Raw genomic sequence first — 19477 nt, 5'->3', positions numbered from 1 at the left:
AAAGAAGGGTGTCGCCCCTCAAAACTGTTAGCTTTCCCTGTTATATGCTCAAAACTAACTGAACGAATTGTTACCACTCTTAAAATTTGAATTCCTCACACTGGTTTCATAAATTTATGGTATTTATTATTAATTATCTGCCTCTAATTATCTGGCCAAAGTATTCTGTTTTTCTCTTGTTTATGATATTTATGAGCAGACTTTCTTGCAAATTTGCATCGACAAGTTTCTGTTACATAAAACTGGTTTCCAGATCATAAAAGCCTTCCGTGATATTTCGATCCTTGTTATTATCTCTGCATCACAGTAACAATTTACATTTAGCTAAGGTGTTTAAAACGGTTTACCCGTTCTATCTCTTCTCCATGAAGAGAAAGCCCACCTTGATCTACCTACATTAATCTTTCCAACTGCCATCCACTTTGACTTGCTTCACTGACTAGATTTACGAATGTCTGGAGATGTTGTAAATTATCTGCAAGAATGGCTGTATCGTCAGCGTATCGCATATTGTTGATTCCTTCTCCGTCTGTCCTCCAAATGTCCCTAAATATTTCTTAAAGACTAAGTGACAAAATACAACCCTGTCGTACTCCACGTTTGATGGGTAGTTCTTCAGTACGACATCTTCAATTTGAATAGAGGCTACTTGATTGTAATATAAGATTTAAGGGAGGGCAGGTTTCTTCAATAAGAAACAAACTGCATTGCTACAGGATAAACATGGTAAAATAATATTTGAAGTAGAGGACAAACTTAAAGAATGGGAAAATTACGTCACGAACCTATTCGAAGACGATAGGAGTAGTTCACCTCCCGATATTACTAACTGCGACGGACCCCTAATAACACGCTCTGAGGTTATAAAAGCCATACAATCATCAAAAGATGGCAGAGCGACTGGTCTTGATGAAATTCCAACTGAAATATACAAGCTTATAAATGATAGCAATGTTTTAGAGGCTATAACTTCGTTTTTCAATACCATTTATACCAGCGGACAACTACCTAATGGTTGGTCTAATTCATTCTAAAAACCTGTGCTGATTATAGAACCATCAGTTTGTTAAACCACTTATTGAAAATTTTTCTGAAGGTAATACATGGTCGTATCTACAATAAATGCGAGGAATACCTGGATGACACACAGTTTGGTTTCCGTAACGGGTTTGGAACGAGGGAGGCACTGTTTGGAATGAACGTACTTGCTCAAAGATGTCGAGATATATCTGTAGACATATACTGTTGTTTCATTGACTTCCAAAAGGTATTTGATTGTGTTAAGCAATCTATATTGATCGAAGCTCTAAAAGACATTGGCTTGGACGGCCGAGATGTTCGAATAATTGCAAATTTATATTGGAATCAAACAACATCAGTTTTAGTAGATGGTGTGAAATCACAGGCTCTTAATATTAAAAGAGAAGTACGGCAGGGATGCCTCTTGTCACCCCTGCTTTTCAACGTTTACTCCGAAAGAATTTTCAGAAAAGCACTTTCTGAAAAACAAGAAGGAATACTTGTGAACGGTGAAGTCATCAATAATTTGCGATATGCGGACGATACAGTACTCCTAGCTTCTAGTCAAGAAGATCTGCAGACACTACTTGATAGTGTCGTTGAGAGTTGTAGGGAGGCAGGTCTGGATCTGAACATACGGAAAACCAAAATACTCGTAATAAATAAACAACAGCATATAAAACCGTCTATATATGTAAATAATACCAAACTTAAGTTGATAAAATCGTTTACCTTGGACAGCAATTAAATTGTAACGCAGAAAGTCACGGCGAAATTAGATCTAGGATAGAGCAGGCTAGAGCGGCTTTTAGAAGGATGTCCAAGGTGTTATGTAACAGAGACCTTAAATTGGCATTGAGGATCCGCCTACTTCGCTGCTACGTGTTCTCGGTCTTACTTTATGGTGTCGAGTCCTGGACTGTGAATAAAATCGATCTAAATCGTTTTGAGGCTTTCGAAATGTGGTAATATAGAAGAATTTGAAAAGTTTCCTGGGTGGAGAAGATTCGAAACTCCACAATACTAGAACGTCTCAGCAAGACTACCGAGATCATTAAAAGCATCAAGCAGAGAAAGCTGGAGTATTTCGGACATGTAATGAGAGGTTCCAAATATAGGTTGCTACAAAATATCATGCAAGGAAAAATAGCAGGCAAACGCAGTCCAGGACGAAGAAGAACCTCATGGTTGAAGAACTTGCGAGATTTGTATGGTGTTGATACAAGCATGCTATTTAGGGTGGCAGTGAATAAAATTAAGATAGCTATGATGGTAACCAACGTTCTGAAAGGACATGGTACACGAAGAAGAGAAAAAGGCTGGGCAGCTGCCCGGGGTGCCCCCACAAAGTCCCAAACTTAAAAAATCAGCACATTATTCACATATAATAATTTTTGTCAGTCAATCAACTGTGATTTTCGTTACATGGAAGGTTTCACTCATGTTGAAAGGTTTCTCATATGCTTGCCAAATCACGGTCATAAAGCAGAAAATATATTTAATTCTCGAATGATATTCTCGCAAGAAGATAATATTGATTTGAAAAACTGCAGGGGGCAGTCCTAGGACAACGCGTCAGTTATGAGTGGAAAATACAATGGTGTTCAAGCTAAAATTAGATAACATAATATTTTGGTGTTGGGATTCCGTGTGCTGCTTACTTTCTAAATTTAGTTGCAAAAGCTGATGCTGAGTGTTGTCCTGCTACAATAGCATTCTTGGACTACTACTAATTTCTTGGACTATATGAACTATATGTATTTTTCACTTCCTCTACATACAGATACAACTTGTTAATCGAATGTTTAAAAGTTGCGTCTTTAAGCGACAGCAACGCCGACCGTGGCAGAAATATTATTGTTCCTAAAAGAGTAAATATTACTAGATGGTTATCTAGAGTGACGCCGCAAAAGCGGCGTCTTAACGTTAAAGGTTATAATCGGATTAAAGGAACATTATCCAACATTTCAGAAGACGATGAGCAACAATTTGAAACTCGTAGCTATGCAAATGGTTACCATAATCGAATATGTTTACTAGAAAAAGGAATATTTGCAATATTTTGGAATGCAATCTTAGAGAGGACAAACAGCACAAGTCGTATTCCCCAAGATCCAAATATTGACCTTAATTCAGGAGTGGCGGCACTTACCTCATTTAAAGAATTTATATTGTTTTAAGGAATATTTCAGAGACTGAAATAACAACATCAGAGAAATTTAGGACTCAAACATTTTATCGTTAGTATAGATCACTTCATTTCCTCTTTAAGCCAGAAGCTTTCTTCATATGAACCCATTCTTGGATTGGAAATTTAACTCCCAATGAAACTGAAGCTTACCGACATTTATAGCAATGATGGAGATGAAAACCTAGGTGTCCAACTGGTACAATTGGTAGAATTTTTCAATTCGTTTATAGAAGAAATCGGCTCATCAAATGTAAGTAAAGAACTTCAAATGTACCGACTGCTAAAAGAAAAGAATGTGAATGATGCGCTTCTAAACGTTGTGGTGACACTTCGTTTATATTTGATGGTGGACACTTTAATTTTGTTAAAGAAGGTGGTTAAATAAGTAATATTTTTCTCGTCCAAAAGTAGCTCATATCAGCAGGCATTTGATTTGGTTCAGGTTTCTATAACTACTAATAATAACACAACGATTAATTATAAACTTTTATTAAAAAACAATATAATAAATTTAACGGAAATATTTGATACCCACAACAACCATAAATTTTTCAATAAAAAGCTCAGAATCCAAAACTGCTATGTGCGCCGCTCGGCCAATCAGAGCATTGGCCGTGTTCGGCAGCGCGTGGTGAATGTCGTACCTGATCAGTTTCACCTCCTTCTGAGCAATTATTGGAGAAATTATGTTGTGTACCATTTCTCTGAAAATTGTTCCCTGATCCGAAGTGTCTTTCAGTGATTCCTTGCACAGCTCTATTCTGGCGGAGTGAAGTGGCACGTATCTGCGGAATAATAATATTATAACGTTTGAAAGTATCTTTATTCTAAACAAAACAAATCAGATATGCACTATCAAAACAGGGAGATGGGCTGGCACCGACTCTGTTTAATATATCCGTATAGCTATAAATAGGCAAAAATGTGTTATTTGTATTTGACTGTCACAAAAAAAATAAGTGATAGAAAAAAACTATTTTCATTTTTGGATTCAGTGTAAACTATAAAAATTTTACTACCTATACATACTTACCTATCTTGGCCAGAACCACAAAGAAGAATATTTTTGAAGTGGTGCAACGTACTTCGTTGACTCAAACGATATAAAAACGACTGCCTTGGATCGACAGAATCTTTTAGGCATAGTTGCAGAAGCGATCCAGATTTTTTCCACTTTTGCATAAACCACATTCCTGAAAAAGTAATATACTCGTACTTATATAAAATAAAGGGAAAGAATTCTTTCGGATAGAAAGAAATCTAAAGGCTAAGGCTACAATTAAGTTTTACTTTCAATATTTTTTAAATGCTAGAATATTCCACAGGGTGTTACGAACTTTCAGGAAAAAACACAGTATTATTGTTGCCTACACCCGGTATACAATGACATTAACCTGTTAAGCAACAATATTACTACATCCATATTCTTAGAGAATAAGGCTATAACATATTAAAAAAATCACTAAAATCGGACAAAAGGTTTAGGAGATTCGAGACATCAAAAATGACCCATTTTTAAGGTGTCCCGATTTTTTTAGCCAGGACTGTATAATTCTCTTTTTATGAAAGAAAGTTATTTAAGTTTTAGAAACCTAAGTTTTAAAAGTTACATAGGACTCAGACCATACAAGTCAGGGCTTTTTAAGACCAATAAATCTTTTAGGAAAATACCGCTTTACTATTATATAACTTATGATACATACCCATATTAACTAATCCGCTACTGTTGTATAAGGTTCCTAAATGTGGTCCAGAGAGTGATAAGAATGTATGCAGTCTTGGAAGAAGAAATTTCATTTGAGGCCGCGTCAGGGCTGACCTGATTATAATATTACCTAAAGAATGTCCTACAAAACTGATCCTAGTTGGTCGTATACTACAAGTGTCTAAATAATGTAGAATTTCACTAATTAAACTGAAACAAAAAAAATTTAGTTTATTTTGTGGCTATAAAGTTAAGTTAGTAAATTTACTTTAGCTAAGGAATTTTTCAAGAATTTGGCAACAACGCTAGACCTATATCTTTCTAAAACTCTCATAAGAACTACATTGCCTATGTTCCTTATACTGTAAAGTCAAGGTGGGACGGACTATAGACTTAAAACACATATGATATTCGTAGATCTAAAAAAAGCCTATGATATGTAGCATACCTCTAGTATATTGTGGCCTGCAATGAAATAGAAGTATGCCGATGACACCGTAGTATTAGCGAAAGCAGAAGACCAACTAAAAATATTGATAAACATGTTATCAGAAGAAAGTCACCGGCTGGGCTTGGACATTAACTTTTTCAAAACCAAAATTATGGTATTCCACAAGAACCTCCATGAACAAATTACACCCAACATACAAATAAATGGTATCACCCTTCAGAGTTCACAAAGCTTCATATACCTGGGCAGAGAGCTAAACAGTTAGCTGGACCACTCAAAAGACATTAGAAGACGAATTAAAATAGCACGGTCTGGTTTCATGAACATGCATAAAATTGCTGTGTACGTCCAAGCTATCAGTCACAATAAGATTGAGAACATTAAAGTTTTATGTGTGGTCTCTATACTATATGGCTGTGAAACGTGGACATTAAAACAGTATGACGTCAACAAACTGAATTCATTCGAAATGCGGATGTAGCGAATGCTAAGAATAAGCTGGATCAGCAGAACTACGAATGAAGAATAACTGGAAATAATGAACACACGTCCTCATCTGGTCAATACAATCAAAATTAGAAAGACGTAATATCTAGTACACGTAATGCGCCATAGGGAATTTGAGTAGCTCCAGGTAATATTATAAGGCAAAATCGAAGGTAAAAGGGGTATAGGAAGAAAGAAAAAATCCTGGCTCCGAAACATCAGTGACTGTTCCCACACAACACGGAATGACTTAATTCATCAAGCCCAGAACAGAGATAAATTTGCCATATTGATCTCCAACCTCAATAGAGAAGGCCCTTAGGAGGAGGAACAAGACCGAAGAGTAGGACTCCGCTTACCTATACACATACAGGACCAATCACAGGAAGCGCAGCCAAGTACTATTCGAGAGAAACGCGCTAAGATCGAATATTTTAGTATTTGCTTCGACATGACTGGAAGAGCAAATTCACTTCAAGCACCAGCAAGAAGCGTTACTACCTAACTTGATAATGGCAAGTGCGACCTTGCCGAAACGGCATCAAAACAAATCGAAATGTTTGATAATATTACAACAAAATCTTACCGGTCAGTCATTGTATCAAAATCACTAAACGTGTCTCCCTGATTTCGTTCAGACATTAAAAAATCTAAGTAGGCTCCTGGCAGCCCCAGCTCCAAGTAGGTCTTGACCAATCGCAGATCGGCCGAATTTCCGTCTAGGCCATGGACGCAGACGATCAGGTGCATGCCCTCTGGCGAGAATATTCGAAACTCGTCGCTGATATGGAAGTATGGAATGGTCGAGGCGAACATGTTCATATCTGAGTAGAGTAAGCCCGGGAAGTTTAATTGACTTTTGAATTCCTTTTTCGCCTTCAGGAAAGTTTTTAGAGAGTCTTTGTCGGCTTTGGTAAAATTATAATCTGAAAGAAATGTCAGTAGAGTTAGGTAATAGGGTTTATCGCCAACCGTCACTAAAGTCATTCATTATTGTACTCATTTGCCGCCATTTGCGGCAGTAAAGTAACACTTTATTGTACTGAAATAAGAATTTTACTTTACCTGCCGCGATTAATCAAATTAACTGAGATTGAATGTAAGTGGTCGATGGCAGTAATCGATTATTTATTTGAGTGACCTTAAAATTTATTTACTTTAATTATTAAAAATATTGTACAAAATTTACGTTATTATTAATTAAATTTATGTCAGAAAATGAAATTCTGTAGTATTTTGCAATTATATTTATAAAACATAAATCAAAACTTTACAGATTTAGTAATTATGTATTTAATATTGATACCCAACAACTATCGATTAAACATCGAAATCGGCCGTTATACAAGCAAGAGCCTTCTGTCATTTCTGTCATACGAAATTTTTATTTTGTGTAAAAGTAAAAGAATTCTTAAATCTTTTAAGTTTTGTATTAATGCGAATATAGTATGAAATGGTGTTTTTGTTAATTCGATTATTATATAGGACGGTCATATGTAGATATGTAGGTACTGATAATTTGTTAGCAAATATGTGTATTTATTTAGATTTTCTACTATTCATCACGGCAAATCAACTTCGCTGCGGCAGGCTACACGCTACACTTCATAAACAATGACGTAACTATTAACGGTATTTTTAATTTTTGGTATTTTACTCTAAGGGCCGGTTGTTCGAAAGCTAATCAAAAATGATCATTATCAAATATTTAATTACTGTCACCAACTGTCAATGTCAACGTTGTTTGGGTTGCTGAAAACATAATTATGGATTACAATTATGAAATTAGTTAATCAATTATGTTAATAATTGTTATGTTAATTGATTAACTAATCTCATAATTATAATCAATTATGTTTTCAACTACCCAAACAAAGTTGACAGTGACAGTTGGTGACAGTAATTAAATATTTGATAGTGATCATTGTTGATTAGCGTTCGAACAACCGGCCCTTAGGGTTGATTAGCGTTCGAACGCTAATCAAAACTTATTATTATCAAATATTTAATTACAATTATATTTGATTAAGCGTACTTCTGACAGATGTCGCATTTTGAGGTTACGTTGACTGATTTATTTTATTATTTTGGTTTTAATTTAAAATAAAACATAATTAAACTCTTTCTGATGTTAATTTCTTGTTTTTACTTACAAATCAATAATAATAATAAGCAATTTTTAATAATTTAAGAGCTGCGGCTATATTTTAATTACTGTTTTACCTACAATCAATAACTGATTAGTGTTTTACATGTATTTTTCATGTCGCGATTTGATTCCCATCAAGAAAATTGATTATAATAAATGATTGATTATAATCAACTTCTTGATTAGCGTTCGAACAACCGGCCCTAAGTGTTAAAATTAGTATATTATTTAAATATAAATACAATAAAACTGTTTAAAATATATTCATTTCGTTGAAATCATGATAATAGAAGTATAACTTCTGTGCGTACAAAGTACACACACTCTTTTTTCATTAGAAGGATGTAATTAAGTAAGTGATTAAGTTAATGTTAAGTGTTAAGTGTTAATGTTTTTTATGATTGGCGATAAAATTTTGTATGCACCACGTCAGTAAAGACTCTTGATCGAACTCGTCTGTTATTCGCCTTGCTCGCTACGCTCGCTCGGCTCATAATATCAGACTCGTTCGATAAAGAGTCACTTTACTGACTTGGTACATAAATAACTATTACAAACTCGGGATTGTTGTATGAATTTTACAGCTGTTATTTCGTTGTTTGCATATATTAACAATTTAACATAGACTGAGTGACAGTCTGTAGAGCTAAGTGGCGATCATTCTTAAGGCACGTATCGATTACGTTGGTGCTCCGTGCTCAGTGTGGATACGGCATGCGCTCCTCTAGGTACATATAAATCGCCACCGATTGGATCGCCGAGGGTGAGCGCCGAGCAGGAACAGCAACGTATCCACTATACGGAGCAGCTACACGGAGCAAGGAGCACCAACGTAATCGATACGTACATTTAGGGTTCGTTTAAGGTGCACGCTGGTTTTAGGGGCCAGCTCAGAGAACGAGTGCGAATAACCCTTTGTATTCAGTTGTCAGTGTGTAGGTGCACTTTGAACAGGTCCGTTTAAATACGAAGTATTATTCGCACACGGAGTCAGCGCTTACTCCGAAAACCAGCGTGCACCTTGACGTGCCCTTAGAAAACTCTATACTGTCGGCTCGGAAAACCAGCGTTCCGAGAATCTGAAACTGACTACCAGCACATGGTACCCCGTCAAAATAGCCCCGTCAAAAAAGCCCCGACAAAATAGCCCCGACATATTATCCCGCACACAAAATAGCTCCGACAAAATAGCCTGCAGACAAAATAGCCGCGGAATAATAGCCCGCCGACAAAATAGCCCCGACAAAATAGTCCCGACAAAATAGCCCCGACAAAATAGCCCCGAAAAAAAAGCTCCCTTCAGAATTCATCATGAAATAATTCCTTAAAAATACATTTTTTCGGAAATGGTAATTATCCTCTATTCAGATGTTTATCTTAACCACATTAAATAAAAATTGTCTTTTCAGAGAACTCGAGTCCTGTCTTTCCTGCCTCTTGGAAGTTGGAACATTTAAGTTAAGCGAAAATCAATGTTAATTTATGATATAAACATTTTTTTCCGTTTTCGAGCAACAGTAAAATGCATTTTAAATTAAATAAATTAAATACATTCTTCCTTTTTGTCAAATAATTTAAATTAAAAAAAAGTTTTTGGACACCTTGTATAAATAATTATGTAATTCTTTATAAGAGCCTGTTTTAGCCGGGGCTATTTTAGCCGGGGCTGTTTTGACCGGGGCTATTTTGTGTGCGATCTATTTTGTCGGGGCTATTTTGTTTGCGGGCTATTTTGTCGAGGCTATTTTGTGTTGGGGCTATTTTGACGGGGCTTTTTTGACGGGGCTGTTTTGACCGGGCTATTTTGACCCTTTAATGTCCAAATAAGTATATGATATAAAAAAGTGGCGTACCTTCAGTCTCAGTTTGCTGCGTTTTGGATACTTCAAATTGACTTTCTAAATTTGTAGTGGTATCGACCACGTGATACAGAGGGTTATCCACGGCATTTATTTCTTCTTCACTTACATCGTTTACACCGTTTGTAACGGAGCTGGCGGGCGAGTCGAGGTCCCTAAATTGTTTTGGGGGTGGAAGTGCGAACACTTCGCAAATATTATTTTGATTGAATTCACAGCCTAGAACAAACCATATTTATATAGTATATTTTACGAATTTGCGATTGTTTTAGCTTATCGCTAGACCATCGACAGCCAATAGTCCTATCTACTGTACAACATAAGAAATACGAAAGTAAATTGTTATACACGACTCCAAGAAATTAACGCACCACCCTGTGTGTGCAATCAAACTGTGTTTTTTCTCAAAAGTTCACCACAGCCTGTGGAATATTCTAGCATTTATAAAATACTTAAATTTAAACCCAACTATAGCCTCAGATTTTCTAAACATTCTGTTTTTTGATTCAATCGCTTATGTTGGATAATAAAAAAGTTGGGTACTTTAACAACTAGCCTTGTTTTTCATTAATGCAGGGTGTTTTTAAATAAGTATGGCAATCTTTAAGGAGTATTTCTGCATGAAAAAATAATTACAGTTTGCTTGATAAATTCATGTCCGCAAATGCTTCGTTTCCGAGATAGGGGGTGTTGAAATTTTTCTCATAAACTGACGATGAATGTATTGCTCTAAAACCAGTTGAGATATGCAAATGAAATTTTGGTGAGTTTTAAGAGGTAGTTATTGTGCATTTTTGACATAAAGTTGAGAATTTTATGTTCACTATTGGCGCAAAAAAGGGTCATATTACCCGTATGCGCTCCAATGGCCAATATTTAATTCCTAATTGTACATATATCAAAAAATGCGCAATAGCTACCTCTTAAAACCCACAAATTACATTTGCATATCTCAATTTTTAGAGCAATAAATAAATCAGTTTGTAAGAACAATTTCAATACCCCTTCGAAAACGAAGCCTTTGCGGACATACGTTTATAAAGCAAATTGTCATTATTTTTTCATGCAGAATTACCCCTTAAAGTTTGCCTTATTTAAAAAACACCCTGCATTGACGAAAAACAAGGCTAGCTGTTAAAGTTCCTTACTTTTTTATTATCCAACACAAGCGAGTGTATAAAAAACAGAATGTTAAGAAAACATGAGGCTATAGTTGGGTTTAAATTTTAGTACTTTATATTATATGCTAAAATATTCCACAGAGTCACGCGAACTTTGAGAAAAATCACAGTTTGATTGGTACCCCCATACCTGGTATACAATGACAATTTACCTGTTTAGCAACAATATTATTACAGCGATATTGTTAAAGAATGAGGCTATAACATGTCAAAAAAATTACTTAAATCAAACAACAGGTTTAGGAAATTCGAAACATCGAAAATTACCCATTTTTAAGGTGGTAGGTACGTTAATTTCTTGGAGAAGTGTATTTGGGCAATCTAAAACCTACTCACCTTTAACAAAAATAGAATCTAAATCATTTTTAATATTCTTAAAATCGTTATTCGAACTATCACTATCTATATAAAATTTGTTTGATTTAAGACGCGTTTTGATTTCCTCTTTATCCTTTTTGTCTTTACTTTTCTTTCCTTCCAAGTTAGTGAAGAGCTTCTTTTGAACCGCTTCGAAATTCACAGATGAACATTGTGGGATGTTCGCTAAATCAGTACTTGACGCTAAAAATAATAAACAGATGGAGATTAATAAATGAGAGAAAAACAAAGAGAAAAAAAATCACCAACAAGATACAAAAAAAGCAATGGATGATGGAGGTAATTTTAGATTTAATGTAAGAAAGACGTCAACATAAAAACAAAGATAGTCAGATGTACAAAAAAGTAGATAAACAAATAAAATACAGATTTAAGCAGGCGAAAGAACAATGGTTAAAAGAACAATGCGTAGAAATAGAAGAATACCAGAAAAGAAATAATAGTTTTAACACACATAAGAAAACTAAAGAACTGACTGACAACAATAGAACAAGAAAACCGGGAATACTGAAAGAGAAACTTGTGTTGAATACTAACGACAAATTAAAGAGATGGGCAGAATGCATTAATAAACTGTTCAAATGCAGTAGAACAGAGCAGATGGAATAGAAGTAGAAGAGGATATGGTTTTAAAAATATTAAGAGGAAATTAAAATGGCATTAAAAAACAGCAAAAAGGGTAAAGCAGTAGGTCCAGACCAAATCCCAGTAGAAATCTTAAAATGAATAAAGGATGAACCTTAGACAATAGGTACAGTAGACTTATCTAACACAGTGTACAAAACAGGACACATACCGAAACAATGTTTACTCTCCACCTTTTGTGCTATCCCTAAGAATACAAACGCTAAATATTGTAGTGAATACAGAACAGTATCATTAATAAGTCACATTCTCAAATTAGTCTTGAAATTAATACATGGTCGTATAAATAAAAAAACTGCAAGAAGGAATATAATATGATAGTCAATTTGGGTTCAAAAACGGACTAGGAACCAGAGAGGCGTTATTTGCTTTTAATGTGTTAGCTCAAAGATGCATGAATATGATTGTAGATGTGCATGTTTGTTACGTTGATTTTGAGAAAGCATTTGACAAAGAAAGACATGAAAAATTAGTCCAAATTCTAAAGACAAAAAACATAGACAAAGGGGACTTACAAAGAACACAAATTGACTAAGAAAAGACTAAGTTACTTTCATAGTCTTCACAAAGGTGAGAAATATATGCTCTAGAAATTTCATAAAAAAATATTAAAACAGAACAGAGCTGTAGCGAGTTAAACGTAAAAATTCGTGACTTCATTATTTTTTTTCATTTTTAGGTTAAAATTGCGATATTGACAATGTTCCCTCACATAACATTCAAAATAAACCCCTTTTTCATTGTCAACACCATCGAAAACATAAAATAAGACCAAAATTAGCCATTTACCGCCCATGGTCAGTATCTCGAAAAATAAGCGTTATTTTGGGGATGTATAACGTCTATATTAAAAGTTGTGCCATTTTTTTTCTATAAAACATTTGTAACTAAAACTTTCCAGAAAACTTATTTGTACTCTATGTTTTAACATAAACGTGATTAATAAGAGAAAATTTCAAATTTTGCCACTCAACTTTTGTGATTAATCTTTGCAATTCACGAAGCTGCTCCTCGTACTTTAAAAAATTCATAACTTTTACCAGAATAATACTAAAAGCTTAAGATAGATACCATTGTCTTCAAACAAGTGAGCAACATATAGTGTACAAACGTTTAAAAAAAATATTAAAACGAACCAGGGTTGTAGCGAGTAAAACGCAAAAACTCGTGATTTTTTTGAAGATATTCTTCTTTAGCGGCGAATCGATTGAGGGTAAAATTTGATTGATCCGCGCACATGCGCACACCGACAGTATGGTATTAGTTGTTATACGGGCTCTGATTGGGTGTTGAAATTTTGAAATGATCTGTCAATAATTGTTCAATATGGAGGTTATCGGTAAACAAAAATATTGTATAATATTAGTTTTTATTGATGTGTGGACAGACATAAAATCAAATTTATAATTATAATGACTTTTTAAATAGTTTTAAAAAGCCGCAGGTACGCAATTCTAAATGTTTCAGTTGGAAATCCAGTGGAACCTCGATAACTCGGATTAATCGGGACCGCGGCCGATCCGGGTTATCGAAAATCCGGGTTAGCCGGGGAATATAGTAAAAATTAATAAATAACCTCCATTACAATTACAAAAACATGAAACACATATGCACAGTACACATCTAAATTACGTATAGTTGTATAGAGTGTAGAGTTTTGTTCATTTCTTGGTAAAAAACTCAGTCATACTGTAGAGATGTACCGACACCATAATATGGTAGGTCTGGATCCTGCGTACAAAAAAAAAATTGATAAATAGCAAGCTGAAAATTTGTTATTAGCTTAAGGGTGTCTAGTCGGACAAACATTAATATATGGGAACACTGGAACAGGGGAAGTTTTAACTGTGGAACAGGTTAAAAATTTGGAACGGTCAGACCACGAAAACGGCACATGTATTTTTTCCGACAGAACAGACTTAAACTCTCCGAACAGAGATTAAACTCTCATGCAAAAATCAGACTGCTATTTATCACCAAATTGGCGTTTTAATGAGTGGAACATGTAGAATATGTCAAATGACAGGAATTATGACAGGTGATAAATAGCAGTCTGATTTTTGCATGAGAGTTTAATCTCTGTTCGGAGAGTTTATGTCTGTTCTGTCGGACAAAACAAATGTGCCATTTTCGTGTTCTGACCGTTCCAAATTTTTGATCTGTTCCACAATTAAAACTGCCCCTGTTCCAGTGTTCTCATATATCAAAGTTTATCCGACTAGACACCCTTAAGCTATTAATAAATTTTTAGCTTGCTATTAATCAACTTTTTTTTCATACGCGGGATCCAGACCTATGGTAGCATAATATCATATTATGATGCTGTAATAAATTTATTTTAAAGATTCGTCTTTATCAATCCTACCTAATGTTTCTAGTTTCTTTTCCATTGTCACTGCAACATTTTTACGTTTTGTTACCATTACGTAGACAAAGCAAACACAATCTGAAGCACGATTACATTACAGAACGGAAGTGATTAATAGGCTGTACTACACACAATACAAGAATTTTTAAATAGTCACGTCTTTTTTAAACAATGCTAAGACAGTTTGACATAAATAAAGAAAAAGGAATACAGACAGGTGTCTGTTCTTTCCGATAAGCTGAGACGGTCGCTCTGGCTGCCGCCGTGTGCATGAATCATTTTTACTATTGTACTTATGTGTTCAAATTACACAAATACACATTATCTCTGAAATATTATTTGGCCTACATACATTTTTATTTGATAAAATTGTTAAATTGTTTATTTGTTAAATTTTTGTCTGATGAAAATCGGTCCGGGTTAGCCGGACTTCCGGGTTATCGGGGGCCGACTTATCGGGGTTCCACTGTACCTAATAGTTTCAATACCTATCTATTTGGAAAATGTAAACAAAATAATGTAGTTACCTATTAGTAGGCAATGCTTTAATTTACATAATCTGATTACGAACAAACTTTCTACAAATCTTCATCTCATATATCGTTTTCTTACTCTATATTTTGTTGTATTTTATTTCGACAAAAATCAAACTAATAATTTTATTAAATTCATTTAAATTTATGGTGTAAACGTTTAGTTTGTGTATATTCCCACATGACGTATACGAGAGTTTGGTGCAGTTTGAAATGGCGTCAACTTTCGTACGGCGCGGTAGACGTGAAGTGGGTTCAAGCCCCAAGCAAGTTATTATTTTTTTATTTTTTTTATAGATTTTATGATTGTAAGTATATTATTATATAATTTTTGAAGATATTCTTCTTTTTTGAAAGTGGTAGATAAGAAAGTTAGTTTGATTTTTAAATAAAATAAGTACAAATATCCTTTTAAGTATATTTACTTCGTTTAAATTACCTATTATATAATAGAAGAATATCTTCTTACGTGCGTACAAAGTACACACACATTCTTTTTTTTTATTTTTAGGGTAAAATTGCGATTTTGACAATGTTCCCCCACATGAAATTCAAAATAAATCCCATTTTCGTTTTCAGCACCGTCAAAAATATACAGTATGTCTAAAATTGGTCATTCACCTCACCGTGGCCAGTACATGGTCATTTTGGGAGTGAATGCCGCTCGCCAAAGACCACTTAGAAAGTAATAATAACAAAAATATTGGCTTACCTACAGAGCTACTTCGGGAAGTTATCCACCCACTTTGTTCAGTTGTACTGGAGGACGAACTGCTATAATACCTCATCTCCGGATACAGCCTTTCTTCCAATTTCGAAGTGATATTTGGCAGTGACTCGGATCCTGATAAAGTATGCGTAATAATCTCCTCAGATATACAAGAAGCACTTCTAACTTTACGAATGCCATTGCTCGCACCTACACTATGGTTTTGCCTCTTCACTTTCACTTTAGGTTTCTCTTTGGGTAAGGTGTCAGTGGAGCTGCTGCTCTCAATATTAACTCCATTGGGAACGATTTTCTTGGATCTCTTTGGCTGGTTTTGGTCGTTCTCAGTTCCGTTTACCATTTTGCCCGATTTGTGGTTTCTTTTGAAGAGAAGGGAGTTGAATTTGTTGATCCCGTTGCTGATTTTCCTCTTAGGGGAAAACGACTGCACCGAACTAGACCTGAAGATGTTCTGCAAGCCGTCTGATGGAGTTTCGCTTAAAGACTTAACTATGGTAGTATAATATTGCTCTTTAACGTTAGATAAATTCTTTACTTCAAATTGCTTGTACTTTTTTTCTACATTATATTCTTCAATATTAATATCAACAGAAGATAATTCTTTAGTTAGAAACTTAGGACTTTTAGTTTTGTAGTTGTCAAAAGAACAGCTACAAGGATTTTCGTTTTCTTTGTTTAAAAAATATACCCTGTTCCCCATGTTATGTTCACTAGCTACGTTTTTGAGTGTTGGTTCTGTTTTACAAAAAGTCAGTTTTTCTTTTTTCTGGCACGTCTTTTGTCCTCGATTGCTTAAAGTGTAGTGATAATTATTGGTTGAACACATTTGTAAATGATCTAGGGATTTGCTATGTCGAGCTGGAATAGTAAAACTTAAAGAATCTTCTATATTATATAGATCGGAATTAAGTAACGTCTTGATGGATCCTAATTTATTTGTCCAGAGTTTTCCGATGGAACACGAACAATTCGTTTCGTCTAAGTCTATTTTGGAAGCTTTCGTCCAGACTGAGGGTTCTGAAACCAAAAAAGAACCAAAAAAGTACAGAAAAGATGAAAAGGTCAGATGCAAAATTTATTAAAAATAAATAATAATTTAAATCCGAAAACTTTTCGGTAACTACTTCCTGGTGACATCCTTAAATCTCCGACTTTTACAATTTATAAGACAAGAGCCGACGAATAAATAAGACGAAAAGGACTCTACAATATGCAGTCACATTTCGCTTTATTCGTCTAGGAAAGACAGTTTATGTTTCCTTTCGATTTAGAGCTGGTTTATCATCCACAGACAGCTGTGTATGTCTCTAGATGTCTTCAGTGGGGCTACCTGAACAAGGGTGCATCGAAAAAGGCGAAAAAAATTTTTTCTTTGCGATGGACAAGTAATACCTCACAAAAGTTGCCCAATCAACTGTTAAGTATTTTGGTAAATTTTTTTCGAAATTTAAAAATATCTTCCGCAACCCCAAGACAATTAAAACTTTTGAAAAAATGTTAACAGGCGAAAAAATTTTTTATTTCGAAACGAAAATGTAATAGCTCACAAAAGTTGCCTAACACACTATTTAGTATTTTAGTAAAATTGCGTTGAAATAAAAAAAAATATTTTCTGCCCCCCACAGCAACTAAAAATTAGAAAAAACATGCGATTTTTTTTTGTAAGGGAAATGTAATACCTTATAGAACTTGAATAAATAAATTTGGTTTAAATTGGAAAATATTTTCTGGTTTCACATTCACAAGGCAATTAAAAAGTTTACTTAAGAAAAGTATACCTACTAAAACATTATTTTTATAACAAAATAGACTAACTTATCCGTCTCCCTGACGTCACCCAAGTTTTTTAATACTAAAATAAATATAAAGCAAAGTACGAAATTAGGTATATAAATATTACAAAAAAATATGGTAAAAGCATTCTATTCGAAGATGTCAGATTTAACATTAAAGTGAGGCATAGTTTTTCTGGAATTAATTTGAATTTTTATAAATCCATCCCTCGAATACGCTCCACAAACTGCTAGAGAAGCTTGTGTCACAAGCTTGACACATCGTTCTACACATTGTTTGTGGCAGTGATATTTCTCAATCTCAATGTTAAAAGGGTCTAAGTTAGGATTCTTTCAATAAAATCTCGCAGATTGTCACTCGAAAATCTAGAGAATATAGATGGTTCTGTAAGGTGATATTCTTGTTAGTTAATTAACTCAAAGTAGTCGTTTGAATCAAAATTTTTATAGGAGAAAGTTTAAAGACCATCACGTTTTTTTATTTGGTTACTGGCAAACTTCTTTTGATGTCCAAGGGGTAGATCATTTGAATGTCGCAGACATACAAACCATTGAAGCGGTTTTTTAAGATGTTCTTCTAACAGCCGTATTACATCACCCTTAACTCCAGTATTTACGACTGTTTCGTCACATGCAATAGCTGGATTTGATACTTTCTGATATACCAGACAGCAGATACCCATATCCGAAATATTTGCACCCTGGCTCACGCACAAGTGTTATGTGTTCTTCCACGATCGATTGACCATAAAACTTGGTACTGTTTTTTTACTTGAGCTAAAGTTTTGTCTTTGCGTCGGTAACTTTCTCCTTTTACCGTTGTTCTCTCTGATTATATTTGTTTTTGTTTTCCCTATAAATCGAGCTTATCACCATTTTTCTGGGATCTCTTTGATTTAATAGAAATTCGCGCTGATCCAGAGGCACTTTCTGATATTTGTTACAAAGACCAAAGACAATTAATCAGAGTGTCACATTTGCATTCTGCAAGATCGAAACGTGTAGTTTTACTTTTGTTCTTAAAGCATTGAATTTTATTTTTGTAAAATTCACTGTTTTGCCTGTTCTTAAATGGTTTCATAAGTGTCATATATTTGCATGATAGGCTTTTAAAAGCTGAATAATTCTTGTATGTTAAATTATTGGAATTAAAGCCTTTTTCCATATTTCCTCCAATTTAATTGCAGCCTGTTCGGCAATACCAGAAAACTCTGGCTCTTTCTTGCTGAGTGTTTTAACCTCTTGCAACCACAAAACTTCATCGCTTGTTTGTATTTCGGTAAAATATTTTCAGGTATATTTGGTGGTTGCCCAAAAATGGGGCGGTCCGCAGTACATCTTGATTTTATTCCCCATGGTCCTGGTTTATCTATTTTAAAAATCTTTAATTTACAAACAACAATGATAACAAAGTAAGGCAGCACACCAAACATAAGTGAAAATTACACGCACGGACTCACGAAGCGGGACATTTCAAAGGGGTTGGGGAGACTGAAAAAACAAATAAAACTTTAAATATCGTTTAAATTTGTAATTGACAACACTTTAAGTTTTATTTAATTGATCTTAGATCGAGTTAGTCCATATTTTATTCCAAATAATATAAATTGATATTTCCATAAAAATAAGATATTTAATAAAATTCAAGGTCGTTGGGGCGACAGAAAATTGGTTTAGAAAAAAAAAATTAAAAATACTAATATGCTGAAAAATAACACTAGCACCTTTTTCACGCTATTAGATATAACATTTCCAACTTTTATTTTTTCGATGCACCCTACTGAACCTCTGAATAAAAAAGAAACCAAACTGTGTATACAGGGTGTTTGGTACAGAATGGGCCATAGCTTAACTTTAGATTCCTGAGCTTAAAATAGGTTGATTTAAGCTAACTTACCTCAGTACGAAAGTTGATAATAACCGAAATACAGGGTGTCATAGTTAAACTTTTATTTTATTTATTCTTGAATATTTCCTGACGGGCATGG

General features: G+C 34.4%; 1 protein-coding gene across 4 annotated transcripts in view; it reads right to left on the bottom strand.

Moving 5' to 3' along the window:
• Positions 1–3684: 3684 nt before the first annotated feature.
• LOC114336844 (protein FAM135A) overlaps positions 3685–19477 on the bottom strand; it is a 74436-nt gene continuing 58643 nt past the window's right edge. For all 4 annotated transcript variants that reach the window (XM_050657524.1, XM_050657525.1, XM_028287232.2 and 1 more), the window contains exons 9-15: positions 15679–16713; positions 11379–11603; positions 9856–10080; positions 6440–6779; positions 4915–5126; positions 4245–4404; positions 3685–3996 (exon numbers count right to left, since the gene is read on the bottom strand). In XM_050657524.1, the coding sequence (XP_050513481.1) occupies positions 3723–3996; positions 4245–4404; positions 4915–5126; positions 6440–6779; positions 9856–10080; positions 11379–11603; positions 15679–16713 (2471 nt within the window). In that variant the 3' untranslated portion in view covers positions 3685–3722. The remainder of the gene's footprint in view (positions 3997–4244; positions 4405–4914; positions 5127–6439; positions 6780–9855; positions 10081–11378; positions 11604–15678; positions 16714–19477) is intronic.

Source organism: Diabrotica virgifera, chromosome 8 (assembly GCF_917563875.1).
Source record: "Diabrotica virgifera virgifera chromosome 8, PGI_DIABVI_V3a".
Lineage (NCBI taxonomy): Eukaryota > Metazoa > Arthropoda > Insecta > Coleoptera > Chrysomelidae > Diabrotica > Diabrotica virgifera.
The sequence above is the reverse complement of the archived record's forward strand: the minus strand, read 5'-3'. Positions and strand labels throughout refer to the sequence as shown.